This window comes from Epinephelus moara, chromosome 6 (assembly GCF_006386435.1).
Source record: "Epinephelus moara isolate mb chromosome 6, YSFRI_EMoa_1.0, whole genome shotgun sequence".
In the NCBI taxonomy this organism is placed as follows: Eukaryota; Metazoa; Chordata; class Actinopteri; order Perciformes; family Serranidae; genus Epinephelus; species Epinephelus moara.
In genome coordinates this window covers 32,340,843-32,357,127 of record NC_065511.1, presented here as the reverse complement: position 1 = coordinate 32,357,127, position 16,285 = coordinate 32,340,843, and the positions used below count along the sequence as shown (strand labels likewise).

Genomic DNA, 16,285 nt, shown 5'->3' with positions numbered 1-16,285 from the left:
GTGGTGCTAACATGGTTAACAGTGCTAAAGAGGTTTTGCAGCTCAAAATGAAGCCACTTGCTCACCAGAGCTACTTTGGAGGAGACCAGAGGGTTAGCACTAGTGTTACCAGGTCCCAAGGAACAGTGCTCAGCCTTGCACCCAGTTTTTCCCAGTGGCCACTCGTGGTATTGCAACAAAAAGCATTTTCCCCATAGCCCACCATTATAACAGAGACATCTGTATAGCTGTTGACGACCTTAAACTGCTAACAAGGTCAACTATGACTGTCTGTTATAAATTTTTGATCCATGGTTTCTTATCTGTAAACCTTTCCTTGAGCTGAGAGAAGCCATTTTTAAATTGTGATAACATCACAATGTAAAGTCCATGAGCCAAGCAGGAACTCGTGGGTAGAGCCAGTGGGAGAAACACTAGTGTGCATATTCAGTGGGCCACATATCATGGAACTAAAACCAAAGCCTAGAAACCTTTTTTGGTATATGTGCTAGGCAAGCAACGTCATTGGAATAAATAGGCATCCAGTATCTAGCTATTATTATAAATCTATGAGTATTGTTAGCTAAATTAGCTATCAGCTCGGCCAAGACTAAGGTTAGCTATCCAGTGAAGACAGGAGGATGGGCAAGTCACTACATGTTAACGCTGCTAACCGGCTGTCTGTTAGCAAAGCCATCAGTAAATAAAATAAAAGGTTGGACATTCACATCACAAACCAATACAATGTCACCCTCTCTAATGGAAAGTGCCTTGAAATGTGGTGCGAAAGCTAACACTGAGTCAATGGAGTGCCTTTTTGACCTTGGAAATCGTAGTTTGACAGAAACTGCATGAGCATAAAGACTGGAAACAAGGGGAAACAGCTAGCCTAACTCGTCCTAAAGGTCACAAAATCCGTCTACCAACGCTAGCTGTTGGCGGACAAATATGAATGATATCAATATTCTCATCAAAGTCTTGGCAAGAAAGCTAATAAGCTTATTTTCCAAAATGCTGAAACTTTGCTTTAACTTAAGTTTTACTTATAATAATTGTCATTGAAAATGAAGAAATATTTATACCAGGAAATAAATACTTCATGAATAAAGTTAGTAAATACACATAAACAAATCATTTCTCATAATCACAACTCCTGTATATTATATTATTAATCATTCATTAATCATTTATACACCAGTTACAACTGCTTCACGGTTAGAGTTATAGTTGTTGACAAATACATTCATAAATACTTAAAATATCCTAATATCCTATGCAGTACACAGCTATATGATACTGCCTTAGAAACTGTCTATTAATTGTTTATTTACTGCTTGTAAATGCTAAATAGGGAGTGTTCTTTTGACATTTTGCAGAGCAATTTTAATAGTTTTTCTGAGGTTCATGCCCTAAAAGTTTTTCTATACACACAGATAGAAGAATTTTATTGTACTTAAATACTTAAAACACCTGTTTTACACCTTAAAACAGCTGTACTATGGTTGTGCAGACTGGTAATTTGTTTAAAATTTGTTTTACATTATTTGAATCCAGCAGGCAGACGCTCAAATATAAAAATAGCTAGTGACATACTGTAACCGTCTCATTTTTACTGAGAAACTGTAAATCAAATTGTCCACTCACATTCACAGACTGATAATCTGATTGTATGAATTATGTAATGCTATCAATGTAACATCAAATGGAAAGCAAAAAGTTTCCATCCCCTTCAATGAGTTTAAATGCTTTGGGAGTTAATCAAGGAAATATGGGAAAATGTCAGTTGGTTAATAAGCTTGATTAGATGCATCACTGACCGGCTGCTGGGAAGCCATTGTTTGTTCTACATCCAAGTTTAATTGGCATTTCCTCCTCTCTCAAACCAAATTATTGAAGGAAAAAAACACGGAAAACTCAATTAAACTGCTTCAAACAAGGTGCAAATTTGAGAATTCGGAGAATGTGTCCCTTTAGGACAGAGAATAGAGAGCTCAGTACAATTATGTCTATTGCCAACATCCAAGGCTAAAGCTTACGTGTTTCTGTGAAATAGTTTTTGAGAAAACAACTTTGTTTCAGATATGCACTAGGTGTGGTTGCTATGGCAACAGTGTTGTGCATAGGGCAGGAATGATGGCGGCAAGAGCTGCTGTTTATGTGTTGTGTTCTGTGTCAGGCAAAAAAAAGATGAGGTCACATGTTTGAGGTGTGACGCCCACATTTGCAGACAGGATCAGTGAGCCAGTTACTTTTTTTTTTTTTTTTTTTTTTTTTTTATATCTTCCTCTATTGACTGACTTTATCCTCTGAACACGGACGATGTCTCTTTTTTAGGTATCACGATGCCCAGGATGTGACCAGTAACTTCCTGGGAGCCATGTGGCTTATCTCCATCACCTTTTTGTCCATCGGCTATGGAGACATGGTTCCTCACACCTACTGTGGCAAAGGAGTCTGTCTGCTCACAGGAATCATGGTCAGTACATTCCCTCCCTCTCCTTTTATCTGCCTCGCTCGCCCTCCCCTCGGCGCTGTCCTTGCCTCGTTCAAAGGTCAACAGATTAGAGAGCATGCTGTCATTTGCGAGAGAAATTCTGCCATTTGTGTAATTTGGGCAATCCTCCTTGAATTAGCCTGCATCTGTGCCTCTGTGTGTTTTGGGTGTGTAGGCATGCAAACAAGAGCACGTTAGGGGTTTGTGTGTGCATGCGTTTGTGTGTGTGTCTGTGTGTTATTCCCATGTCTGTCCTCATTGCATAATGAAGGTCCCACCTTTCAGTGTGCCATGTCCTCCCACTCTCTCTGTTTTTCTCTCTCTCTGTCTTTCATTTTCTTTCTCTACCACGACCTACCTCTCTCCCTTGTTTTGTCTCTCTCTGTCTATTTATCCCTCTGTCGCTCTTCTCCTCTCTGTCCGTCTCTCCTTCCCTGAGGCCATGTGTTTATTTCTATCCACCGTCCATCTGTTAGTATCAGCGTTTAAGCTGCCGACTGCTCCTCTATTTCATCACTTCACAGGTGTTCTCCCCTCCTTAAACTATTCATTTCTTTCCTCCTCTCTTACTTTCTTTCTTTTTTTCTGTCCTTGTCTCATTTCCTGCCTCTGCTTTTGTCTTACCGGACAAGTTTTTGGAAATTAGTCCAATTGGTCAGCTCATTTAGAAAATTAAATACAGACACTACTCATCGTTTTCCATGCTATGACTGTAACATAGACTGTTCTGAATAACTGGGGGAAATTAGTGTCGTTTCAAATGCAAGAATATTTGATTTTTTTAATAGCTCTACAGCTAAATGTCAAGTAAATTCAAATTAAATGTGCTAATAAGTGCGGTGGCTTTTGCTGATTCTCTATAAGGTCAGGAAAGAAGAAATAAGACTCAAAATATGATCATAATAATAAAAGAGAGATGAAAGTCACTGCACAGCGTGTGCTCACCTGAGACGGGGATAATGTAGTTTCTTTAAATAAATTATGCAATGATATTACTTTTCAGAATTACAGACTTATGTAATGCTTTAAGTACTACATTGTCAGTGTGTTTCTCAAAATGGCATCGCTACAAAAAAAGATGAGGAAGCTGCATGAGACATTTGAAATGTCACTTTCATTAACTAGATAATGCCATGGATGCCACTTTTGTCCTTTTTATGTTTTTAAAAAGAAGGATATCATTGCGCATAAGTTTTAATAATGCCAGCAGTGTAGTTAAGCTTGTTAAAATAAATGAAAAATAAAGGCAATGTGCTCATACAAAGGAAGAACATTACTTAACATTTGAAAAAGGATCCCTAAACACTCCTCAGATCAGTCAAGTTCCACGGTAAAATGTGATAATGTTACCTACTGGTGCAGTGATTATAGTGATTATAAAACAAGCAGTAGAGCCTCTGAATTTTTCGTCTTCATTGAGAAAATAAGATTTTTATGTAATTTTCTTACCATCATCGCATCAGTTTTCTGTATTCAACATGCCTTGTCTTTTTAAACTAATGCTGAGTGTATTTTGTTAAAGTGCTCCTGAAGTCAAACAGCAACCACCATGGCTGAGCATTGAAGGCAGTGTTGGAGTGCCTTAAGATGCAGTTTGAGGACTGCTCGATGATGGTTTAAGAAAAATCAAGAGAGCGAATCAGAAAGCCCTTAATATAACTCTAAAAATCAAAAGTCCATCAATATTTTCCACAAGTTACTTGCTTCACTTGATGTAATTAGTAGTGCCACTTTAATAAATGATTACACCATTAGTCCCTGTAGTGTAAGTGTGTAACACTGGCTGGATCATCTACTAGGGTCACGTAGATGATTTTGGTGTCTATGGGCCCTATCTTACACCTGGTTTCAGAACAATGGGATTGTCATTTTCAACACTCTTGTTTAGGTCTTAAAATGAGGTGTGGTCAGACGCATTGACGGCGTATTGCGACAGTATTTTGAGGCAGCAGAAAATGATTGTGCCTTTGACCAACAAAAACCTGATATACAGGTCTTCCTGCTATTTAAAAGGCACATTATTTGGACAACAAGGTGCATCTACATAGGCACGTCTACAATGTGCGTACACTCTGCTGGTTACACACACAGGGACGAGTGGATGGGTTGCTATGCTACTTGCAGTTGGGTGAAATAAGAAATTATTAATGAGGAAAATATTAATTACATTCTCTAAAATGTGAACATAGCAGAGAGCAGAGCTGCAGAGCTGCTGTCAGACTCCCCATTAAGAAGGACGCTGTACCCATTTATGCACGAGCAGCAGCATAACTTCATTGATGATTTCAGAAGCTAAAAGTTTATATCTACAGTTTTTAGTTTTGCTGCTTAAATGCTCCACAATATTTTTCTGCAGTGACATTACTGCTCTTACTTCATTACTGTCAGCATAAAAAAAAAAGATGGCTTCTCCAGTATGCTGAATGCGCCATGTAAATAGCAGTGTGCCAGGTGCAGGTGCATCTGGCTTTTAAAGGGAATGGTAGATGACACTCTGATGGGTTGAATTCATGTTACAGCCAAAACACACCTATGATTAATTAAGGGACAGAAAATAACCCTTTTCCCCCTTGCACCTTATTCTGCGTCCAGATTCTGCACCATTTAACATGCAAAAGTGGAGTTAGACACGTCCTTAATGCACTTGCGCCATGCACTTTAGAACATGCACTATAGAGCATTCAAGAGGGGTCCTTAATTGCTCTATAACACCCCCAAAAAACCTCACTGTGTCTGTCCACCTGTTTACCAGCTCACCTTTTACTGTATAGTACTCTAAAAGTGTGAATAAACACACTCATGCACAAAGACAAAGACACACACTCACACATATACACACAACAGACCCCCATTTGCCGGGTGAATCATCCAATCTGTGTTTTAGAGTACAACCCTTACTGTAATGTTAACACACACTCACAGAGACACAAAACAGGGGGTGGATACAGAAAGTCCCAAGCCCACTGTTACAGACTGCATCCTCCACATAACACTGACACAGAGCTTGACATACACTCTTCGTGTGACTCCCACACACACACTCTCCTCTGCTGTCACACAAACACACTCTCACTACTCTCTCCAGAGTGTTCGGAGTGGTTTATTTTCGTTGATCACTAGAGAAGGAATTGAGGATGCAGGTAGAAGGCGAGGCTTGCAGTGTGATGGGTGAGGGAGAGAGCATGCGCAGCAGGCCGTGGGAAAGCAGAGCGTGGAAGTGAAGTGAAAAGAAGATTTTTTAAAAGGGGGAAAAGGTCGACAGATAGAGAACAGGATGTGATGTTTTGTTTCTGGCTTGAGAATTATTATAATGAGTCTCTATAGGAGAAATCGTTGCCGTTGTTACTATGACAACAGATGAAAGCCAACAGTGTTGGAATATACCACTGCCCCGAGGCTACCTGGGGGTGTGCCAGGTGTTAGTGTGTGTGTTTGTGTGTCGCTGTGGGTGGATGGTGGTAGACTGCCACAGCATGTTGTTGTTCTTATATACAGCAAAAAGATGGATGTTGAATGTGGATCTAAATTACAAGTCATATCGGATGATCCAGTCCACGTGTGTTTGTATGTAATTTACATACTTATCCACATCCCCAAATACACCAACTGTAACGTAGTTGTATGTGGATAGAAGTGTTAATACATTTGTCAGCAGCTACAGTATAACTCCTGGTGGATTAAAGGGCCCAGACACACCAAACCCACAGCAAAGAACTCGTTGCAACGAAGACCAACTGTTGCGTCACATCACGTCACTTGTGTAAGTTGCACTTAACACATCGTGAAGACTACAGCCAACGTCCAAGTAGCACATACTCTCCACTTGTGTAAGGGCAAATAACTCTCGATACCAGAGGGTCATCTAACAAGGGCCAACAAGTGCCAACAGCGTGGGACACACCACAAAACTAGGGCAACAGACACTCACAAACGGCCCAACATTGACCAATGGTTGACCATCTACTTGGTGTGTCAGAGCCCTAAGGGTTAATGTACAGCGAGTGAGTCATTATTGCGATATAAACCCTGAAAGGGTGATTTATTTATTGCTGTACATTATCCCACTTATAACTTATATTTTGACCCTAAATACAAATTTAAAAATGATGTTATTGATTCAAAAGTGATTTTGTTGCCTCCACTTACAGCCTATGATCAGATGTGCGTCCATAGGATAGCGTCAAGAGTAAAGATGTATGATGTGACAGCTCCCTAAAAGTGAAGCCAAATCATCGGGTCGATCAGCCCGTGGTGGCTTCCTGCAGTACAGGTCATAAACCCTACACTACAAAGTACACATCAAATCAGATTTTCTCAAGGATTGTTTCTTGGTTTCTGTCATTTTAGGAAGTTCTTTCAAGATTTATTTTTTTTGATAAGTTTGATTGCAACTAGTTATTTTATGATATAAAAAGGGGGTGTGGCGTCACGATTGACAGCTGTGTGTGCCAGTCGCTATACTTACGATCAATAGCCTTGCTCGTGACTGGTGGTACAGCAGGATCTTGATACCATGGAGATAGCTACTGTGCAGACTATGGCTCCAACTGACATCACCAGCGCAAGATGGTAGTGGCCATATCAGAGATATTTTGCCTTAATTTTTGTACAGTGGGAGGAAGTGGAGATGTGTCGTCCATCTTTATTTGCAGTCAGTGTACCATCGCAAGGATATATTATTCATAGCAGTGGTCCGCTATTCAGAAATGTCAGACTGTCGAATGCCGTTATCTACCAATCAGAATTGAGTGTTCAACAAAGCCATGTAATTAAAACAGAAAATGAATGACAATAGAGTAAAACGTGGTTTTAGTTATCTAAATTATGTCTTCAAAGGAGACATTTTGATTGTTGACAAGCGCTGTGCATTAACAACACTTAATAATTGCCTCATCTCTGTATAAGATGACATCATGGTGTGTTAAAAAACCATCAATGAAGTGTTTGTGTACTACTTAAAAATGATGATGAGTGATTAAAACTGATACAAACACTAAATAAAGCAGGTTCACGTTAAAAAAAAAAAGTTTTCCGATACTGCTTGTTGCAAAGCGCATGCTAACTACGGTGGCTAATGTGAAAATGGGAATATGCAGAATTCCTGTGGCCCTATCTAGAGCCAGTGTTTGGTTTGTCCGTACTGGGCTACTGTAGATACACAGAGGTACAATATGGCAATCGCTGTAGACAAGGATGCTCTTCCTATGTAGATATAAACGGCTCATTCTAAGGTAACAAAAATGTAATGATTTTCAGGTGACTACACACTAACGAAAACATAATATTATATTTCATTTCTGCCAACCTATCCCCCTAAATCCTACACACTGGATCTTTAATGTAAAGTGTTACCATATGAATCTCTGTTTGTGTCTGTCTTTCATTTGCGACTACCTCCTGATACACTGTAGTTCTGGAAGGGTCATCAGGTTAAAGAGATGCAGAGTAGTTGCCATTACAAACCTATTTTGTGCTTTTGTCTGCCTCTAAGTGCTTGTTTTGTGCACTCCAATTGAGCAAATTAAATGTCACATTTTTGATGTAGCAAACATCTTCCCCTCTTTCGTCTGCGAGTTCCTGCTGACCTGTTTGGGAAACCATTTTCCACTGCACGAACCTTGAAGAGATGCAGTTGTTACCTGGAGTGGGTGGATGTTGCACAGGAGCACAGATGGGTGATTCCCCTCTTTTCTGACAGCGATGTAGACGGCTGCTGCTGTAGCCGAGGAGGCGAGGGAAACACCCGGGCGTATGAAACAAATCACAGCAGCGCAGCCATCATCAGCCGTGTCACTCTGTGGAGATTGCACAGGGAACCCTGCTGAAATCAAATGGATGCGGGCGTATACACAAACAAACTCTCATACACTCGCTCGCACGCACTCACCAGCACACGCACGCACATACACACATATCCTGCCATGGCAAATCAATCAGTGCCCTGCTGTTTTTGACCGAGAGGACAATTTTGAAAGCATACACAGTTGGGTACATGCACAATATACTGCACTTGTACATACTGTACCATAGCAATTCATCAAAGGCTGTTTTCCCTAAAGCACAGACATGTATGAACGCTCGAAGGGTTTTCCATCGGCACTCATCATATTTTATTCATAGTTTCTGAATAAACACAAATAGAGTGGATGAGTGTATAGACGTGGGCGCTAATGCCTGTTTGTTTGCGTTACATTTTACTGAACCCAGCCAAAGTTATTTTTGGCAAACCTGTCTTATCGTTCGAGAGTGTGCACGATGAAGTCCTGGCTATTTCCTACACGCTTCAAAATGTTGCATGCTCCCTCGCTCCCGCTCTCTAACTCCTCTCCTTATATATATCTCTTTTATTCTCTCCCGTCCTTTCTCCGCACACACTCTCAAGCAGGAAGGAAGAGCACTCATACATTTTCATTAAACACTCTTAATCTTAATGCGTTACTTATCAGGAGATATGTGACCTCATTAACATTGCCTTCTTCTCCATCTTTCTCTCCTCCTATTCTGTGCACACACCCTCGCCTCCTGCATTCAACCCTCCATCCAGCCGCCCTCTGTGTTTCCTCCCTTCCTTCCCCATTTATATTTACTCATAGCTCTTCACTGTCTTTATCTTTTCCTACCTTTTTTTTTTTTTTTTCCTCTCGGTGCCTGCCCCTTCAGAGGAACCTGTGAGCACTCAACAGCCCCACTCAAAACAGTGTCTAATCTGGAAGTTAATTAAGTCTGTCTTCCTCCCTGTGTTCCTGCTCCTCTTCTCCTCTCAAGCATGCCTTTCTGGTTGAGAGACTGCTGTCAGTCTCTCCCACATGAATTCGCCGTTATGTCCCATGTGGGTCGAGCTGGAATACAGACAAACTGGTCCAAGTTACATACTTTTACACTTCCTGCAGGCCTCGAGCCTCTTGTGACAGGAGAAGACTGACACCACGTAATTCAAACTGACAGCACCCAATTAAATGAAATTAGGTGGTGTCAATCTTTGATGTGTTTTTTTTTTTTTTTTTTTTACTCTATAAGGGAGATGTTTTTTTCAGCTCCATATAGAGGCGATATAGAAGGGATCTCACACCAGATGGATTGGGAGTTAAAATAGACTTGGCTTGCCGCTCAACATGAGGAAATGTGGATCTGGAACAGCGCTATCCCTCTTAATCCTCTCCTCTCTCCCATTCACTTCTCCTTCTGTCGTGCGGCTCCCTTCCTCATATTTGTCCTCGTTCCCTTCAATCATCTGGGCTAATTCCCCGGCCAAAAGCCACCGATTTACCAATTCCTCCTCTTTACTGACTGACTCAGTGCTCTGTTTTCTCCTCCTCCTCCTCCTCCTCCCTCCCTCCCTCTCTCTCCTCTCTCTCTCAGGGTGCAGGCTGTACAGCTCTGGTGGTTGCCGTGGTAGCCAGGAAGCTGGAGCTGACCAAGGCCGAGAAACACGTACACAACTTCATGATGGACACGCAGCTCACCAAGAGGGTGTGTAGGCTTGTGTGGAGTGAATGAGTGTGTCTTGCAGAAAATATAGCAAAACTATCATGTGTAAAAGAAAGCACACGTTCTCTGAGTGGGACTCTAACACAACTGTATTTATAAAAGTATAGTTTTTATCTGTAATCTTCCATATGGGCAAATTTACTATATTTTCAGAGTTCTTTGGGATTGAAGACAAGGGGTGTGAGAGCCCGGCTAAACGGCTTGTCCTTTCACTGCCCCTCCTTCACCCTCCCCAACTACTACATCACACTGTCACCCTGTATTGTTGTGACAGAGTGCCATGTTATTTGAGTGAGTGAAGGCAATAAAAGGTCATCTCTTTCTCGCTCTCTCTGTTCTGCTCCCTCACTTACCGTCTCCCTCCATCTTCCCAATCTTTTACCTCCCACATGGCTGTCCCTCCACCCTACCTCTTCCCCTCTCCGCTGACATTTGTCTCGCTTACAGTAAATCCCTTTTCGCTCTCTCCCTCTGTCTTTCTATCTGTCACCTTCGCTCCTCTCCCTCCTTTTGTCCTTGCCCCCTCCCTGCCTCTTTCCCTCCATCTCTCACGCCCTCCCTCCTTTGGTCCTTTTCAATTTTTCATACAGTTGAAAGACCCAAGTTTTAAAAATAGCTCCCATATCAAATATGTAGGGTACATTATGGCAGCAGGGTATCTGGGTGACAGAACGTGGTTGGGTTATCAATAATTGCAGTGTGGATAAAATATCGACACAGACGCTGGAGAGACTCCCTGCTGGAGCCTGGCTCTCACCTCACCTTCCTGCAGGCTCTGGCCAGGTCAACCAGAATGTGTTTTCACAAAGTGTTTAACACCTTCAGGGTGTGTGTGTGTGTGTGTGTGTCAGCGGACCATCTAAAGCAGTAGTTCCCAACCTTTTACCCCCATATATATTTGGGGGCAGCCGTGGTTCAGGAGGTATAGCGGTCATCTGCCAATCAGAAGGACAGTGATTGGATCCTTGACCCTGCAGTCTTCATGCCAAAGTGTGTCAAAGTGTCCTTGGGCAAGACACGTAACCTCAAAGCCCTGAATGGATGAATGGATTTTAAACAGGTTTTTATTTATCAGCATTTAAAATATAAAAATGGATACTGTTACAATATTTTTTATGTAAGTACAGAGTGGTCTTGGAGGGTTTTTTGTTATTTTTATCAATGCTAGCAATGGTAGGTCAGTCTACGGGTCAGTCAATCCAACCCTTTGGTCCACACTGAAATATCTCAGCAGCTATTGGATATATTTGTAGTTCCCAGAAGATGAATCCTGATGGCTTTGGTGATGGGTTTCCCTCTAGATCTGTCAACAAGTGGACATATTTGGCTTTTAGTTGAATACCTTGACTACTCATGGATATATTGACATGAAATTAGCTTTGGCTGTACTTAGTATTTTGAGCTTAACAGCAAGCTAAGTTGGTGGGCATTGTAAGTGTTATGCCTAATTGACATCTTGGATGTATAAAGAGAACTAGTCACAGGAAGAGGGCGCTGGGCTTGTAGGTCACATGATGCCAGTGGGTCCAATAAGACCTTTTCCCATAGACATCCATTGTGAAAGAGACATAATAGTTTTTAGGTACTTCCTTGAATGACCACTTAAATAGCTCTTACTTAAATCATCCATCCATTTCCTGTAATTGCTTGTCTTCTTAAGGATTGTGGGGGGGCTACAGCCAATCCCAGCTAACACTGGGCAAGAGGCGAGGTACACCCTGTACAGGACGCCAGACTATCACAAGGCTGACACATAGAAACAGACAACCGTTGACGCTAACATTCACACACCAATTAACCTCACCTGCACGTCTTTGGACTGTGGGAGTCCAACTTTTTTTGGCTTCATGCGCCACGGAGCAACTTTTATAGGAATGAACGGGGCCCTGTCTCCATCACTGTATCCAGTTTTATTTATACATCCATGCTTGACATCAGCATATTAGCATAGTCATTGTTAGCATATTAGCATGCTTGTGTTAGCATTTAACGCTTGCATTGCTGTCGACTCTTGTTTCAGTAGGTTTAATCAAGTTTGCGTTCATGCTGCTCATACAAATGAAAACTTTTTACGAATGACAGTTGGAGACCTTACACGGTTAATTTATTTGCGGCTTTTACTAGCTATACCAGCTTCCTAACTATTCTTTGTAGCAGCTCATGGTATTCAGGTGTAACAGTACAACAGACTCAAGTTGGTTGGAGGCATGTCCTGTGGAGTTGTGTTACCGTAGCTGGTTGTTGTGACTGTAAATATACTAAAGAAGAGCCTCAGGCTAATTTGTAATCCATTTCTAGGTTTATTTTGCTGCTGAACACGTACAATATGTGGATATATTTTAAATCAAGTCATAATTAGTTTTCCAAATTTGTTAAGCTATTCTACAATCTTTCTAAGTACCCCCCTGGCAACTGTAATCTCATGCTTCTTTAATCTTTAATTTTTAAATAAAAATTACAGATGGGTGACAAAGTGAAGGAAAAAACTAAATTGTCTTAGAATAGAGTCAGACCACCATGAGCCTCAAAAACAGCTGAAGTGCTCTGTCTGTGGAGCTCTAATGAAGGGATGAACACCAGTAATTCACAAGACAGTCCCTCATTTATAAATATACAATCTTTATTTAAACTCTTTGAGATCAAGATCTTTTTTGTTACAGAGACATGAGTACAACAGTTAGGAGGAAAAACAAACACAGCCAGACTTAACAAAGGACATACAGCATCAGTCACAAATATCACTAGATAGATTGAAGATGACAGCTTATATCCTGTCATTTGGTGTCTTACATGTTGGTCAAGATCTTAGGTGTTCAGCTGGGTTTAGATCTGGTGACTGTGAAAGCTGTAGCCTTTTATTCACCCCATTTTCATATTAACCAAACCATTCATGACGTTTCTCCATACACATGTGCTGGCTTGGTTTGACATCAGCAGGGATTTGCGTCTCCATTTCAACAGGCTCCCCAACTGAAGGTATGCCTTTAAGTGATAACGCGCTTATCTTGAGTCATTAAGGTTTAAAAGCAGCGGACTGATCCACGGCTAAAGGTCCCCCGTTATTTTGCAGCAAGTATTTTACCATCACATACTGTAGCACGGCAGATAAAAGAAGTTAACCTGTTGGAGGTGAGCTGGTTGCAGAGGTGCAGTAAGAGCCTGCTGTCTGCAGCTCTTTATCATACATCTCACTGTGACTGTTTCTGCTTGGACTGCTCCTTCCGAGACGTGTTTTTATTGAAGAATAGCTTCCAACAAAGTTCCGCTAATTCTGTAGTAAAGACATTTAATGTCCTGTAGATTCTGAACAATAAAGGTACCCTGTTTTTTTTTTTTTCATGTAAAAGTTTTTATTGTGCAGCAGCTAGGACTGCCCCCTAATAGTTGACCAGAAAGGTCATTCGTCAGCAAGATTTCATTGGTTGCTTAGTCGCAGAAAAAAAAAAAACAAATGAAAAAAAAAAACATATGACTGGACCATGTGGGAATTTAATTTGAAAGGACAGAAACAGGAAGAGGCCATGCTCAGCAGTCAGACAGGAGTCACGTTACAAACCAATCACAGCCGACAGATATCTTTCCCTTCTTCTGTAAATATTCAGTCTGATAAATACGGAAAAGTTGATCATGTTAGTGCAGGGTTACCCAGAGCTTTACATCTGTCCCACGGACGATAGGCCTACACACTTATAAACAGCTCCTGGAAGAAGATCAGCTCTGCACTCAAGTGTGGGATCATTTTGAGAAGGTGAAGGACGAACCCAAGGTGATATGTAAACTTATCTTCATTGGTCGACTACAAACATGACGTATCATCTGAAACATGGAAGTAGCTACATGCCCATTAGCCCACAGCGTCACTAACAGGCGGCTCGCTCAGTGTGTGACGTGCACTTGTAGATAAAATATAGGCCTATATTAATGAAGGTTCATTAGTATGGTTTTGTATTTCTCTGTAATGTAGCACAGTGTTAACAATGTTACTGATACTATTCTTTCTCACACCTTCAACTCAAACCAGCAAATTGGTGTAGCCTGGTTTCACTCAGCGCAGCCAAATGTGCCAGTGGAAAAGCCCTATCAGTGAGCCCTGGTGCACAGAACCATCTGCATGTGATGTGTCCACTCTCTTATTCAGGTTTTCCCTTTAATTTGTCCCCCGTCTGTATATTCTTTGTAATTTTTTTAATGAAGTCGAGTGCCATTCATTACATACATACAGATCAAAGTGATGTCTATCACCCCCTAGATAAGGGAGAAGATCATGCCATACATTTTGAAAAGAGCGTCATCTTCAATAAAGTGAAGCACTATCTTAACAAAGGCTGTCATCAAGTAAGGGAGGCGCCAAACAGGATCTTCATTCAACACAATGCAGCGTGCTGCTTGGTGACATTTCCTTCAAAGGGTCTCCGGTTTATGCGGTGGTAATTGTCTCATGCCCTCTATTACTGAGAGAGCAATGATTGAAGCTGTTGTATGCACATTGATTTACATGGCTTGGGCCATTCTCTGCCATATCATCGTAACAACAGAATACAATCACTCAAGGCTTTATAATGAATAATGCAGCGATAGACTTTACATCCTGCTGTCATCGTATGTGCACGCACACACACAAATAGACACAAAAGCACACCCACTGGCTTTCTACATCAGTGAAATGGCGTTTCCTTCCCTTTGAAGGATTATCAAGAATGTCAATTAAATGCCAATCAGCATCGCTCTTAGCCAGTGGACTGTGTTGCTGGTAGTGTCTGTGTTTGATGTCGTTGTCTTTATCTTTTACATGTGTGTTGTGTAAGAAAAAAAGTGTTGGGTGTGGTTGCACAGAGCTGGAGCCCTAAAACTGCAGGCAAACTAACTTCCTTAGACATCTGTGTACCGCACGGATCATTTTTAGTTCAAATGTGTGCAGTATTTTTTGACACTCTCTGACACATACTTCAAAATATTTTCACTTTCCATCATTTGCGTGTTCTTTGCTTTCATCCTCAGATCAGATTTTTAGACGCGGCTGACAAGACGGAAATCTTGAAATCTTGTGTGGTGCAGATTGGGTGCAGAGGACCTGATAACCTTATCAAGGAGGATGATGTGCTTTAAAAACATCCTTTAAAGTTCAGTGCGCAGGGTTAATTTTCATGCAGTGTTCAGTGAAGTGTTTCTCTCCCTTTGATAGGATTATTACAGATGTTAATTACATAACAGTTAACACAGCCCCTAAGTCGCCCATGTGTGTGTGTGGTTGTTAGGTTTGATGTCAGGACTGTGTTGTCTTGATGCAGAGTGTTAAAGGTGTGTTTGTAAAAGGCTGGCACTCGGGTTGCAGCTCTGTACTGTGTTTTCACACTGAAGTATTGGTTAATTTAAAGCGCTGCTGAAAGTCCATCTGGTCAGAACATCTCCCTGAATGTCCACAGAGCGCTCTCGACACTGAAAAAACAGGACACACTTACTGTAGGCGCTAAGTCAGTGGAATGGAGTGGCGCGTCCTTCCTTTTGATAGCTTCACCATGTCAATTAAATGCCATTCATTGAAGCAATAAGCCAATTGAGCATGTGAATATGACTGTTTCTGAGGTCAGTGCTTTTACTTCAAGCTTATTGAAGTCATGTTGCAAAGCTGAAAATTTTATCTTTCTATAGATTTGCACTGTGACTGTGTATTCTACCTCCACTCTGGCCGATTGGTTAAATCAGAGCACTCATAGCAGTCCCTGTGGCATATTCAGAGCTTCGCCCTCTCTGAATATTCAAAGTGCACTCTGGGCTCCGGCCAAGGAGGAGGTGCTGCAATGCCTTCCAATGTTTACACCACTAGCCAAATGGGAGCAATCTAACCCCCGAAGATTTTCTCTGCTTAGCTAGCTTTCACTCCACACAGTAAAAATAACTCCCCTTTCCGACAGCCTTTTAATTCACACGCAAGCCAGATGGATCAGTATTAGTGTGGACGTATTGTGACATCGACAGAAAATTAACTTGACACCCAGTGAATGCATTTACACATCCCTCTGATGTTTTCACTTTTTACCAATTGAACCTGAGTGCACTCTTCTTTTTAATGGAGCGCTGTCTGGATCTGACCTCATTCAGGAGACACACAACGTATAAAAGAAGCCAATTATTATTTTTATGATTTCATTGATTTGTTTGAGCTACCGTCCTTTAGTTTGTGTGCATTTATAGATCTATAATGGTGTGTGTGTGTGTGTGTGTGTGTGTGTGTGTGTGTGTGCCTTGTGTCTTCCCTGTGTCATCATTCCTGTGGGGGGAAGGTCGGAGCAGGTAAAGCCACATGTCGCTGTGGCACATGGATGA

At 41.4% G+C, this 16,285-nt stretch overlaps 1 protein-coding gene across 2 annotated transcripts in view; it reads left to right on the top strand.

The window, feature by feature from the left end:
• Positions 1–16,285, top strand: part of kcnn3 (potassium intermediate/small conductance calcium-activated channel, subfamily N, member 3) — a 66,982-nt gene that overhangs the window by 38,967 nt on the left and 11,730 nt on the right. For both annotated transcript variants that reach the window (XM_050046788.1, XM_050046787.1), the window contains exons 6-7: positions 2,314–2,455; positions 9,833–9,943. In XM_050046788.1, coding sequence (XP_049902745.1) covers positions 2,314–2,455; positions 9,833–9,943 — 253 coding nt within the window. The remainder of the gene's footprint in view (positions 1–2,313; positions 2,456–9,832; positions 9,944–16,285) is intronic.